This window comes from Lagopus muta, chromosome 12, assembly GCF_023343835.1.
Source record: "Lagopus muta isolate bLagMut1 chromosome 12, bLagMut1 primary, whole genome shotgun sequence".
Classification (NCBI taxonomy): domain Eukaryota; kingdom Metazoa; phylum Chordata; class Aves; order Galliformes; family Phasianidae; genus Lagopus; species Lagopus muta.
Window position 1 is genome coordinate 12,418,798 of NC_064444.1, and position 13,174 is coordinate 12,431,971.

The 13,174-nt window shown below is 39.2% G+C and overlaps 1 protein-coding gene across 1 annotated transcript in view; it reads left to right on the forward strand.

Moving 5' to 3' along the window:
- Nucleotides 1–4,330: 4,330 nt before the first annotated feature.
- Nucleotides 4,331–13,174, forward strand: part of LONP2 (lon peptidase 2, peroxisomal) — a 42,237-nt gene continuing 33,393 nt past the window's right edge. The window contains exons 1-7 of the mRNA XM_048958361.1: nucleotides 4,331–4,612; nucleotides 5,455–5,689; nucleotides 6,490–6,621; nucleotides 8,288–8,410; nucleotides 9,284–9,447; nucleotides 10,172–10,266; nucleotides 12,342–12,600. Of these exons, the coding sequence (XP_048814318.1) occupies nucleotides 4,380–4,612; nucleotides 5,455–5,689; nucleotides 6,490–6,621; nucleotides 8,288–8,410; nucleotides 9,284–9,447; nucleotides 10,172–10,266; nucleotides 12,342–12,600 (1,241 nt within the window). The 5' untranslated portion in view covers nucleotides 4,331–4,379. The remainder of the gene's footprint in view (nucleotides 4,613–5,454; nucleotides 5,690–6,489; nucleotides 6,622–8,287; nucleotides 8,411–9,283; nucleotides 9,448–10,171; nucleotides 10,267–12,341; nucleotides 12,601–13,174) is intronic.

The following is a 13,174-nucleotide window of genomic DNA, read 5'->3' on the forward strand; positions in this document are numbered from 1 at the left end:
TATGCAGGAGGAGAGAATTTACTTGAGAGGAAATGAAACATAAACAGGCTAGGAGTCCATACTGTATGGAAGCTTAATAGTGGATGTTGTTGGTTAGAACAGTGTTTTTAATATTTAAAGATGTATTATTTTACAATTCAGCTTTGCAGACAAATTCAAACATGTGATGAGGTTAACCTCTACAGAACTTCTCACACATACGAAACTTCTACCACAACCCCCAAGGAAGAAATATCTTCAGTATATGCAGGTTGGCAGCTGCAAAAATGACTTGTACCTCGTTCCTGACTTTTTAATAAGACAGGATCGCTTGCATTTGCTCTCAGATAATGAGCCTCTGGAGGCTAATTTCATAGAGCTTTCATAAAGCTTTCACTTTTTATGTAACCAGTGTCAAAGCATAAGTATTGGGCACCCTTCAAGGTCTTAAGACTATTGATTTGGAATAGAAGGACTGAAAAATTATTGTTGATAACTGCCATCTAGTCAAAAATAAATGGTATTAGGACTGATGAGCTAGTTAATGTTCTAGCAACTCTAAAACATGCAACATATCAAAGATGCGCAATCTTAGTAAAAACAATCAAAATGCAAAGTGACTTAACATTTGTATGCATCTATAAGGTCATATTTGTTATAGCTGTATTTTCTGTCTTCGTGTTAAATGACTCCCACTTTAAACTAATGGTAAATATTATTTCCAAATAATAACAGTGGGTGCAAAATAATAGAAATGTGTTTCAAATGCAAATTGGTGTATGTACAGCACTTAGATAGTATGTTCCAGTTGAAGGCTGTAAGTAGTTCACAATTCAAATTTTCAAAAATACCAAGCAGGTCAATAAGAATGAAGAAGCCATCAATTTTTAAAGGAAAAACTACTGAGCATGTGTTACATATCTATCAAGCCTTTCCAAATCTCAGGTTCTAATAAATTCTAAAGCTCTTCTAGAACATTTAAGTCTTGACGTATCTAAAAGCACTACACAGATAGGAATATAGACAGAAGCATTGTACAGGCAACAGAGATTCTATTTATTTTCCTACCAGCAAAAACTAGGGGGAATTCAGCCATTATTACTTGCATTTGGCATCAACCAGCTGGTGAATTAGCGTGCTTGCTGTTCCAGCTGAGCTGTTCACTCTTGTGCTGTTTATTGCTTGGCTGTCTGGTGTAAAGCAACCCAGATAAGGACTGTGTGAGGAATCCAGCAGTACTTGGGGTAGGGTGCATAGACATATTTTTCCTGCCTATTAAAGCTCAGATAATGATGATTTTGGAGAAAAAGAGGAAAAAGAGAAGTGTTGATACCACTTGTCTACTTCTGAATTCTCATTTTTTAGTTGGTTTTTTTTTTTTTTAGTAATTAGCATAAAGGTTTGGTTGAATAAGGTTAATTTAGACAGTCATTTTATGCAGTCCCTAGCTGCAGTTTTATTATGAACAAAATGCTTTCATTTATATTGAAGTCAGCTGTAGTGCTGGTGAAAGTTAATAGTGAGAAGCGAGGCTCAAGTTTATTTGTATTGTATCTTAAAATAAATGCCTACATCCTTCAGTTGGGAACGAGGAATTTGGAATAAGATATATACGATGCAAGGGAAATCAGATCAGATCTGTGCAAAGCGGAGAATTCTAGATTAAAGATCCTGAGTTCTTTTCACTGTTTTTCTGCTGATACGCAGCATGCCTGAGGGATGGTGTTTCAGCAGCACCTTCTGATCTCAGGCCTTCAGTGTGAAGTACCTCAATCATGTTTTATGGAGCTACTGAATTCTCTTGTTCATGAAGGTGGAAGAATTAAAGCTGAGCTGTGGGAGAGGGGGATAACTTAGGTGAGTTTTATAGGTGTAAAATAAACACGTTTGTGAATTGCTTGAAGATATGTCTTGCAGAAGATCAGTATTGCAAAATGATTGCAAAAAGCTCTTGTCAAAGCTTTTCAAGAGAAAGCTTTGCTATCCTTTCAATCTTTGAAAGAATATTAATGGGACTATTTATGCTTAACGTGAATGAGGTTTTTTACCTTGCAGAGCTGGGATCTAAAGCAGTGTAGATTTGTTATAGTCAATGAAAATTCCCTGAGGTCTCGTTGTTGTGTCAGTCTAGCTTGAGAGAGTGGAAGCAGGAGTCTGCAGAGCTCAGATGATCAGCACAGATTTATGAGGTGGGAATCATAGGTGCTCCATACCATCTGGTATCACATGCACTATCTTGTACCACATCGCAGTGATACAGATCACCATCAGTTAGATTTGTTTTGCATTCTTCCCACAGTATTAGTGCATAAGCTGTGTGAAGTGATGCCTAGAAACTTCAGGCTTGATTTTATGAGAAACACCAGACTGAAATTCATATTACCCCCTTTATGTGATGGTGGTGAGAGTACTACTGAAATGCTAGTTATGGGTTACATACATTTTAAGTAGACTAAATCACATTAAAACATCAGAAGTATGCTTAGCAAAGAAGCTTAATCCAAAGAAAGCTAAGTGGTTAATTGATTGTGAGGTGTTGGTAGTGTGCACAGAGGAAGGATTTTTCTCATAGTAAGTAACTCTTCAATCTGTTAGATAAAGACGCAGCAGGAACCAGTCTTAAGAAACTGCGATTACAAGCAAGGTGCAGATTTTGACCGTGTAATCAACTATTAACACACTTAGCTGTGCGGGTGGTAACTTCTCCATTTCAGTAAGTCTTTAAGTCTTTAAGTCAAGGCTGAATTCCTCTGCAGAAAACAGTGCATCTCAGATGCTGTGGACTGATGGAGAAGTTGCTAGTGAGATTCAGAGGAGGTCAGATCACATGGCAGCTGCCCCTTCTGATCTGAAGTCTCTGAGGTGCAGGCACAAAATTCTCTAAATATCTTAATTCTGGTTCATTTCTCCAGGTGTTGAGAAGTTCAGCACCTTGAGAAAAGATTTCAAAAGAGCTGTTGCTCAGGTGTCATCCTGTTCTATTTAAGCAAAAATGCAGTAAAACACTGCATAGACATCCTAATCAAGATGGGCACTGGACACGTGTTTATGCAGTAAATTACAGGATTTTAAATCGCCCATATATGTATTTTTAAACCTTTCAAGAATGAACTAAGGAATTGTTTCCGATGACCACAGGGACTCGTCTGGGGGAAAAAGAAAATCTGGCCTGAAGAATAAACACGATGAGATTGGTAGATTCTCTTTTAATTGAAAAGATTCAGGCTGAAAGAATTCATCAGTAAATGTGATGAGCAAATGCTTAGCGCTTTGGTTAGATTTGTGTTTGCATTCCAAACCAAGATAGCTGGAGAAGCTTAAACATTTGGAAGTTCACAAAACATTCTCTGTATTTGTTTAAGTGCTCTCTTACATCAATGCTTTCTAAACATCATATTGAATGTTATATTGCATATTAAATTCTGGGTTTCTTTCTAAGTTACCTAAGGTGGCTGCTATAGGGAGAAGATATTTTTCTCAGCTGCACTTTTGTTGCATTTAATCATGGTAATTATTTCCATATATCTTGTTACCTCAGCGTTTTACAGTAGGTTGACAGAGTTGAGCTGTCACCAGACTGAATGACTCAGCGAGTTTCTGCACGCAGCTGTGCTTGTGCATTTCACGTGGTCAGTTGGTGTAAACACGTTCCTTGCTAATGCAATTTCACCTTTGTACAGGGTTACCTTTGTTCAAAGCATAGCTAATAAGTCAGTGATTAACAGGGGATTGGTTAACACAGCTCATTATGTTATGCAATTTAGATACTGTACCTCTTTTCTCCAGTGGAGGGTAGGGAAGAAAGAAAGGAGGGGAGGGTTAGGAAGAAAAAAGGAGGTGAAAGTTTCTGCTGTTTCTGGGCTCTGCTTGTTCACCTGGGCTTGCTGTAGGCCTGAGTGCTCAGAGCCGGGTCTGGTCACATAACTGAGTTGGGCACAGCAGAGCTGCAGCCGTGACCAACACCTCCACCGTGCTGGAAACCGCATTGCGTTAAAACTCCGTAGCATTTACAGGATCCCAGGGTCTGTCCCGGCACGAAGGGAAAGCTGAGGCTGGAGCTGGCAGCACGTCCCGTGGACGCTGCTCGCCCGCCTTGGGCCGGCTCGGGGTGGGCTGCTGCCCCGGGGAGCGCAGCGCGGCACTGCACGTGCTCGCCTGCCCTCTGCTGGTAGCGGCAGCCGCGGTACGGAGCTGTGCCCGCGCCGTCACCCACGGGATTTTAAAATCGGCCGTAGGGGCGGCTGTAGGCGCTGCGCCCGGCAGGGTCCCGCTGTGGGCGGGAATCCCCGCCCCGTGCCCGGCGGCGTGCGGTTCGCTGAGCCCGGCCCGAGCCCCAGCCCCAGCCTGAGCCTGCCGGGCGCCCGTAGCGGGGCGTGGCTCTGCGGAGCGGAGAGGCGGCCATGGCGGCGGGCAGCGCCATCCAGATCCCCAGCCGGCTGCCGCTGCTGCTCACCCATGAAGGCGTCCTGCTGCCCGGCTCGACCATGCGGACGAACGTGGACTCGCCGCGCAACATGCAGCTGGTGCGCAGCCGGCTGCTGAAGGGCACCTCGCTGCGCAGCACCATCATTGGCGTCATCCCCAACACCAGCGACCCCACGTCCGACAGTGACGACCTGCCCTCGCTGCACAGGTGCCGCCGCCGCGCCCTGCCCTCGCGGCCCTCGGCCACGCTGCTCCCGCCTGGGCCGCGGCGGTGCCTCCGGGCCGGGGTCGCGCTGAGGGGAGCGGAGCTCTGCTCCCGGCCGGGGGAACTCGTGTGCGTGGGACGGGGGCGGCGCCGTGCGGGTCTGCTGCTGGGCGAGTCCGAGAATGGGAGCCAGCTGGGACGGAGACGCGATCCGAGAAAGCGGTTCGGGGTCATTAGGGCTGTACCACTTATTAGTGATAGAAAGTCAGTTACTTTATTCAGTGAGAGTAGTGTGGAAGATACAGTTCATGTGAAGTGAAAGCCAGTTGTATTTCTGAGGGATCAACTGTGCATAAAATTAACGTACTGTATTCCTTACGAAACTTATATCCATCAGTAGATTTAGTAAGGTTTTGCAGTATGTTTCAATTCTGCTTAAACTGGCAGTTTGGCCAGATAAATGTGATCTAAAGCATTAGTTTTGCACGAGACAGGCAGTTTTGATAGAAAACTGTAAATTATAAAGGATCATTTTTCTATTGTGTACAGTTTGAGCAGAAATGTAGGTGTTCTGTTCCTGTTGCCTAGTAATTTATTTATGAGAAAATTACGTTTCTCCACACATGTATGTGTTACATTACCATCATCCATTTTTCAGTTGTCTTGTTTTTTTAAAATTCAAGGTGTGGTTTCGTTGATCTCTGTCACGAAGGAAATCCTCTAAGGTTGCTGATGAGGAACAGTGATGGCCTATGAGGCTCTGTAGCCCAGTTGCTTTGTGTGAGGGGCACATGAAATGTTCTGTGGAAGGTGACAAATAATAGAAAGATTTGATCTGTTTCCAGGATTGGCACTGCTGCTTTGGCAGTTCAGGTGGTTGGTAGCAACTGGCCCAAGCCACATTATACACTGCTGGTTACGGGCCTCTGCCGGTTCCAGATCCTGCAGCTGCTGAAGGAGAAGCCGTACCCTATTGCAGAAGTTGAGCAATTGGATCGACTCGAGCAGTTTACAAATCAGCATAAGTCTGAGGAGGAACTTGGAGAGTTGTCAGAACAGTTCTACAAATATGCTGTGCAGGTAGATTGGTTTAATTCTATTCACTTTAAGTCAGTGCACTGACACATGCGCTTTGTTGCTCTTTTTTTCCTTTTCTTTTTTTTTTCTTTTTCATTTGTTTGCTCTCCTCTCTTTGTACCTCTTACATTTTTTTAGTGAAAGCAGGATTTCTGCTAGAAAGGTATTGTCTTTGGTATGGCTTGAGATTTCCATGTTGAGTTTGAGAATCTACGCAATGCATTTCAGGACGAGTCTAATAGTACATGTAAATGTTACAATAACTTTATAGTAGTTCTGATGTACTGGTACCGTAAGTACATTATAGCAAAAAACAAAAGAAAGCATATTTATGTATATATACGTATATTGCTTTTGAGAAAGTATTTTTTCTAAAATTCCTGGTACATATAATGGATTTTTAAAGCTGTATACTATTAAATGGGAAAAAAGCACACCTGTATAGAATCCTTTTACAAACACATGTCCTCAGGTATAATAAATTAAGTGTTTAAAGAGGTACAGAGGAAAGAACTGGGGTGGTTTTTAATCAGGGTATTTGAAAAGTAATAGAAGACGTTGGCATTGAAAAAAGCGCTAGGAGCAGTGATGATAATTATGATCTTCTTGAGCTAGTATGAAGTCCAGAGTCTTGGTTGCCTATTCTTCTTCTATGTGCAAATATTTTTTTTTCAGAACATTTTTGGCAAAGCGTTTATGCACGTTTAAAGATGCAGTGCTCTTAAAATCAGATACTTGATTAAACGAATTAAAAAAGAAACATCCAACAACTATGAATATTGTTTGTTGTGTGTTCCTTACAGTTGGTTGAGATGCTGGATATGTCTGTTCCTGCAGTTGCAAAGCTGAGACGTCTTCTGGACAATCTGCCTAGAGAAGCTTTGCCAGATATACTGACTTCAATCATTCGTACATCCAACCAAGAGAAGCTTCAGGTATTATGTCCTTAAACTATTTTAAGGTGAAATGTTTGCTGCTTTTCTATAGTTATAATCGCTTTTAGGGTAATTTTGACAGGTGGTGATAATATTGTACCAGAAAGTATTTCTGTTACAATCAAGCAGAAATACTTAAATGTTTTCATGCTCTTGCTTCATATATCTTTCTATATACCTTTACATGAGAATTCACTTAAAAGCTAAATGAATGTAGATGGTGTGGGGAACTGTTCATTTCATTGAGTGACAAGAGATACAGCCTGGATTTCAAAGAATTGGAGAATGTTTTGGGTTGAAAGAGACCTTTAAAGGTCATTTAGTTCCAGTGCCCCTGCTTGTAGGAAGGTACATCTCCCACTAGACCATGTTGCTCAGAGTCCTGTCCAGCCTGGCTTTGAACACCTCTAGGGTGAGGACAGCCACAACTTCTCTGGGCAACCTATTCCAGTGTCTCACACAACCCTCACAGTATAGAATTTCTTCTGGTATAAATTTAAATTTAAAAAAAAAAAAAAAAAATTTATAAAATATAAATTTTAATATATGAAATATAAAATAAATTTTGGGTTTGGGTTGGATGTCAGGAAAAACTTCTTTACAGAAAGGGCTGTTGAACGCTGGAACAGGCTCCCCAGGGAGGTGATTCAGTCACCATCACTGGATGTGTTTAAAAACCGTATGGCTGTGGTGCTCAGGGACATGATTTAGCAAAGGGTTGTTAGAGTTAGGGTAGTATGGTTTGGTCATGGTTGGACTCGATGATCTTTATGGTCTTTTCCAACCTGAGTTGGGATTCTATGATTCTATGATCCTGTTGCTACCTCCCCTTACAAAAAGTCCCTCCCCAGCTTTTCTGTAGGTCTCCTTCAGGTACTAGAAGGCCATTAGAAGGTCCTCCAGGCGCCTTCTCTTCTTCAGCCTGATGAGCCCCAGCTTTCTCAGCCTGTCCTTGTAGGGAAGCTTCTCCAGCCCTCTGATCATCTTCATGGCCCTCCTCTGGGTCCACTCCATGTCCTTCTTGCACTGGGGTCTCCAGAGCTGGACATAATGCTCCAGATGGAGTCTCATGAGAACAGAGTGGAGGGCATTTCCCATTGCCATGGTAAAGATGATAAGTCTTTCTTCGAATTGTGTTGAAATCTTGCTTATTTAATGAAGCTGACAGATCATTATATAAATTTTGCTTGCTTTCGCACACTGACTTAAACAAACGTGAAAATGAAATAAAGTATAAAATACATGTTTTGTTTTCAAAAGGAAACAAGGAAAATAAGGAAAACATGCCTTATGGCATAAGGTGATGTTTTTCCTGGGGGTGTTTTCATGGAAGGAGCTCTTTTCTGAGGCTCAGTAATTGAGAAGTAAACTGCTGGTAGATGTTTTCTAGATAAAATGTAACCAAAATAATAAGACAATTGAAAGCAGAATAAAAAATTATATATTTTTTGGTACTTTTGAATTACTTTGTAGTTTTGCTGTCTAGACCTTGAAGCTAGGTTTTGTGTGCTGTATTCTTTTATTTTCTTGCTACCTCTTTTTTCCCAAACCATTTAATTTACAACTATGATCAAAAGACTGCAATGACATCCTATGTGTTCCCCTTCTCCTCAGTGATGACCTATTAATGTGAGTTTGTTGGCTTCTCATAACTCCTTGCTCTTAGATCCTAGATGCTGTTAGGCTGGAGGAAAGGTTCAAGATGACTATACCATTGCTTGTTAGACAAATTGAAGGACTGAAGCTTCTTCAGAAAACAAGAAAGCACAAACAGGATGATGATAAAAGGGTATGGACCTTTAAATCTGGGATTCTTAAGCATCATTCATAAATGTAACGATGCACTTTTAAACAGGCTAGTGAAGGTGTGCAATTGTAATCTGTTCAAGGTTTTAACCTGTGGCCATAGGATTTAGTGCTTAGGCTGTATCAGTGGAGAACACCCAGCTTGCAACTTCAGCTGTTCAGACATCTGAAAAAGAAAACATTTTTTTTGAAGCAGCCTGGACATCATTTATTTCATCTGAGCACTTTATGACTTCACATAAGGTTCCATTAAATAGTAATTTGATAGCCAGTTAACTTGCATGATATGTGCACACTGCAGTGAAAAGCGTGCAATTTACTAATAACATTGAAGATGAATCATGGCTTTTGAAATACAGATAATTGATATGTGTTGTGAAAGGTAGTTTGCTTAACTGTGGCAGACTGCATCTAATTGTACATGTACAGTTTAGCAAACAAGAAATAACTGACAAATGAAAAAGTGTAAGAGAGATTACACCTCTCTGTATTTACCACCTGTAAATATTTTGCTTATCCTGCCTAATAAGATGGGCTGCAGTGCCAGCTTTTCAAAATATTGGAAGAACTTTTTCAATTTTGTTTTTGTCTTCTGTTATCTACTAGATTATGGTGGATGACAAATGTACTTAGTAAATACATACAGTAAAATACAAATGGTAACTTTTTAAAGTAGTACCAATAACACTAACCATTTACTGGATTAAAATTTTCAGACTTATTCTATTAAGTAGTTTCTCCCAAATCCTCGTATGTTTTTGTCACGGTTTCCATTAAAAGTCAAAGTATTCACCTTATTTAAAAAACAAACAAACAACAAACTGGTGCTACTCTCTGCCTGTTATCTGTTTCACAGGTTGTAGCTATTCGTCCGAATAGAAGAATCAATCATATTCCAAGCACTGCAGAAGATGAGGAGGAGGAGGAAGATCACGATGATGTTGTCATCCTTGAAAAAAAGATTAGAACTTCCAGTATGTCAGAACAAGCTCTTAAAGTTTGTCTTAAGGAAATAAAGAGGTAGGAGAATTGGAAATGGTGGTTTCTTTCTTAATTTATTTTTCGGAACAAATGTTGCGTTAATGTTTTACATAATGATATATTTGTGTTGGTTGTGTTTGGAAATAATTTTTAGAATTTTATTTATGTGCTGCTGTTTTGCTTTTACTTACTTGTTGTTTTGGAACATCAGAGAGGATGACAATTTAGTCTTTTACATTTGGCTTATGAATTAATACAGCTTTAAACTGCAAGCTCTAGATCTCTATGTTATGAAGTGAATGCCTCAAAAGAAAAACAGAGGGGACAGATAACACCACAGTTGTTAATAATTAATGAGAAAAGTGGTCTGCGTATTGATTCTTTTTTCCTTTCTCTGTCTTTGTGAGCATATAACTGCTATTGGGGATGATATGATCATTAACAACCTCATCAGTGATACCATGTATTTGTGCATATGTACACGTCTATATATTTTATATGTTTAGTGTGGTGCATGCATCTTGTATGCTGTGTGAGCTTAGAAGTGTGATGCTTGTTTTTTTTCTGCCAATATCATACAAATAAGCTATCATTATGCAAAGACAAATCTTGTAATTGATGTAACAGTGACTTACTTTTTTAGTAATACAGATGTTGGAAAGTAAAAGGGTTTGCTAAATATAGCTTTTTTTAGTGCAAGAGAGTGTCTTAGTTTGCTGTTAGTTCCCCACTAGCCTTATTACTTCTATGCATGTACTTCCAGATTAAAGAAGATGCCTCAGTCGATGCCAGAATATGCTTTAACAAGAAATTATTTGGAGCTTATGGTAGAATTGCCATGGAACAAGAGTACGAAAGGTAGACCCTTCTATGATCATTGACTGTCTCTTGCGCAGGCATGTTAGGACGAGTAGCTGTGATGTAAAGACAGAAGAATGTACTTAGTTCTCTCTCCCAATTTTTTTTGCGTTGTCTCATAGTAAAATGCTATTAGTGGTATCAAGTAATGCAGTTTACCATGTTTAAATAAAGATCTGTGTACTGAATAGCCCATGTAGCTCGATTGCACAGCCAGAAACACGAGTTAAACAAGCAGTATCTACACAATAAAATGGTGGTGTTGTTACTTGCAATCCTGTGCTGTTGCATACTTTGTTATTCTAAAAACTGGAATATGGTTACATCACAGTGCAACAGGTATGTTTTCGAAGAGGTTATGTTGTATTTGCTAGTCTTTATGGCAGTCAAGACCTCTGTATATTTACAGCTATTTCGTTTTTGCTAACTGCATTTCATGTATGATTAATTGCATCATGTCGTATTGCTATGGCAATACAGTGAAACCATGGTTAAAGAAAGATCCATACTGTGCTTCTCAAAATGTTTTTTTTACTGTCCTGAAACACTGGAATTGTTTTCCCATAAATTTTTTTTTATTAGTCTCAAACACGACTATTTTATAATCACAGTCTGTTAAAACTTTGGATGCAGTAGGAAAAAAGAAGTATCATCTCAAGTTTTTACCATTGTTTTCAAAAACTTTGAGCAGAAATTGATATAAATGTAGGAGTGAGATACAAAAATGGAGATCAGGAAATTATAGACCAACACAAATTGATTCATTGGGTAGAAATGCTTCCCAGGAGTGTTCTGAAGAATGAAGCTTTTGGATGGCATTTAAAACAATCTACTTTATAAAGAATATGCACCAGCGGAAACATCTGTCTGTTTTTTGCCTTCTTAGTGTGCACGGTGACAAATGTTGACCTTTTTGAATTAGAGCCTAGCATGTTCACCAATCTACTTACAAATATTTTCTTTAATGACTGAATGGTAAAAAAATCTGCCTACATGTGTCAGTATTACTCAAAAAAACACAGAATGGGTAAAGTGTTTGTTGACTCTCGTGTCCTCTCACAGGAGTTTGCTCTTCAGTCTTGCAGAATTATGCAAAGTTGTGTTTTGAAGGTTTTTTCTGGAAACAAAGTTGGAAAAATTATATTCATATACAAGAGTGATGCTTTGGGCTCCATGGGTAGAGAGAATAAAAATATACATGAATGGAAAAAGGAGAAATACAATTAAAAAGACCTGGAAAATTATTATCATTAATTAGTTTTTTACTCAGTGATTCATTGCAAAGAATGACATAGTTGATGATGGGAATTTCATAGCAGCTGTCCATAAATGAAATATGCAGTTACTGGGATGAAGGGTTTGTATCTGCAGTGAAGCTGAAGGGTAGGTTTGTGCAGAGTTGATTGACTTCATTGTTTTCTGCTTTCTCTTTTATGTCATAGAGCAGAGACAGCTGCTTTGTGCCAGAAATTTGTGCTCTAATGCACTAGTTAAAGTCCTTTTATTATGCATGACAATTTATCTCCAATTATGGCAATTGTAAAAACCGAATTTTTCCAGTCCTAGTATCGACTGGGTATTTTGCACAGTGCAGTCACTTCAAGTATATAGCTAGCAAAGCCTGCCATTCAAGCCTTGTGAGGTAGTAACACGCTACAGCGTAAATAAGGGAGATGAAGACATAGGTTGAATTTATCTTTTGATAAGACCTTATGGCTTCAGGTTCAGTTCTGTGAGATGACAAATGCTGGAAAATGTGCATGTTGTTCAGCTGCTGTTCCAGGACAGATATTAAGTTCATTTGAACCAGAGTTTAAATCTGTGACACAGTAAAAAGATGTTTCCATTTTTGTTGTTAATTCTCTTATCCATAGAGTGATCTCTCCAGCTTGTGTTTGCTTTTCTTCTTAAAAAAATAAGGCTTAGCAAAATGTTGTGTGGAATATAAATGTGAGCATCGGGTGAATTATGTTGATGAACACGTGAAAATGTATGAATTTCTGTTGTGCAGTAGGATTGTTTCCATTTCTGAAGATAAATGTGCTGATATTCTTTCTGTTGTTAATGATTGATAGATCGCCTTGAAATTCGTGCAGCTCGAATTCTTCTGGATAATGATCATTATGCTATGGAAAAGTTGAAGAAAAGAGTTTTGGAGTACTTAGCTGTCAGGCAGCTAAAAAACAACCTCAAGGGACCCATTCTTTGTTTTGTGGGACCCCCAGGAGTTGGCAAAACCAGTGTGGGAAGATCAATTGCAAAGACTTTGGGTCGAGAATTCCACAGAATTGCTTTAGGAGGTGTCTGTGATCAATCTGATATCCGAGGCCATAGGTATGTATTTCCCTTTTTATTACGTGTAATTTATTATTTTATTACAGAACACACTGATTATTTTTGTTGTTCACATGATGCGGAGGAGTTCTACTTATTTTGAATACTGTCATCACTCACTGTTTCTCTTTGGTATTCAGTGGTATTATTCAGGAGAGAATTTTAATAATGAGAGCGGGCATTCACTGTTGACACTTGTTCTTTGTTCTTTTCTGCTACTGCCTTTTTATTCTAAGTGGAGAATGGAATAATCATACCTGGATCTAGAACTGTGGCAAGATCCATGACCCGTGAACTTCATATGCTTGGGAGAATTAAAGCTGCCTTTATATTTCTAAGTTATTTATAATCTTCAGGTTCCTTAGGCCCTTTTTTTTTTTTTTTTTTTTTTTTATTTGCATCTCTTTATACATCTACTTCTCAGTTTTCTAGATGATTTTCTTAAATCAACCAGTTTCCCATACTCTGCTGGAAGAATAATGAATAGATAATGTTGGTAAGTAACTGCTAAACATCAGTGCAGCATTTTTTGGTTCCATTAAGTACATCTAATGATCTGTAGAACCATGTGATT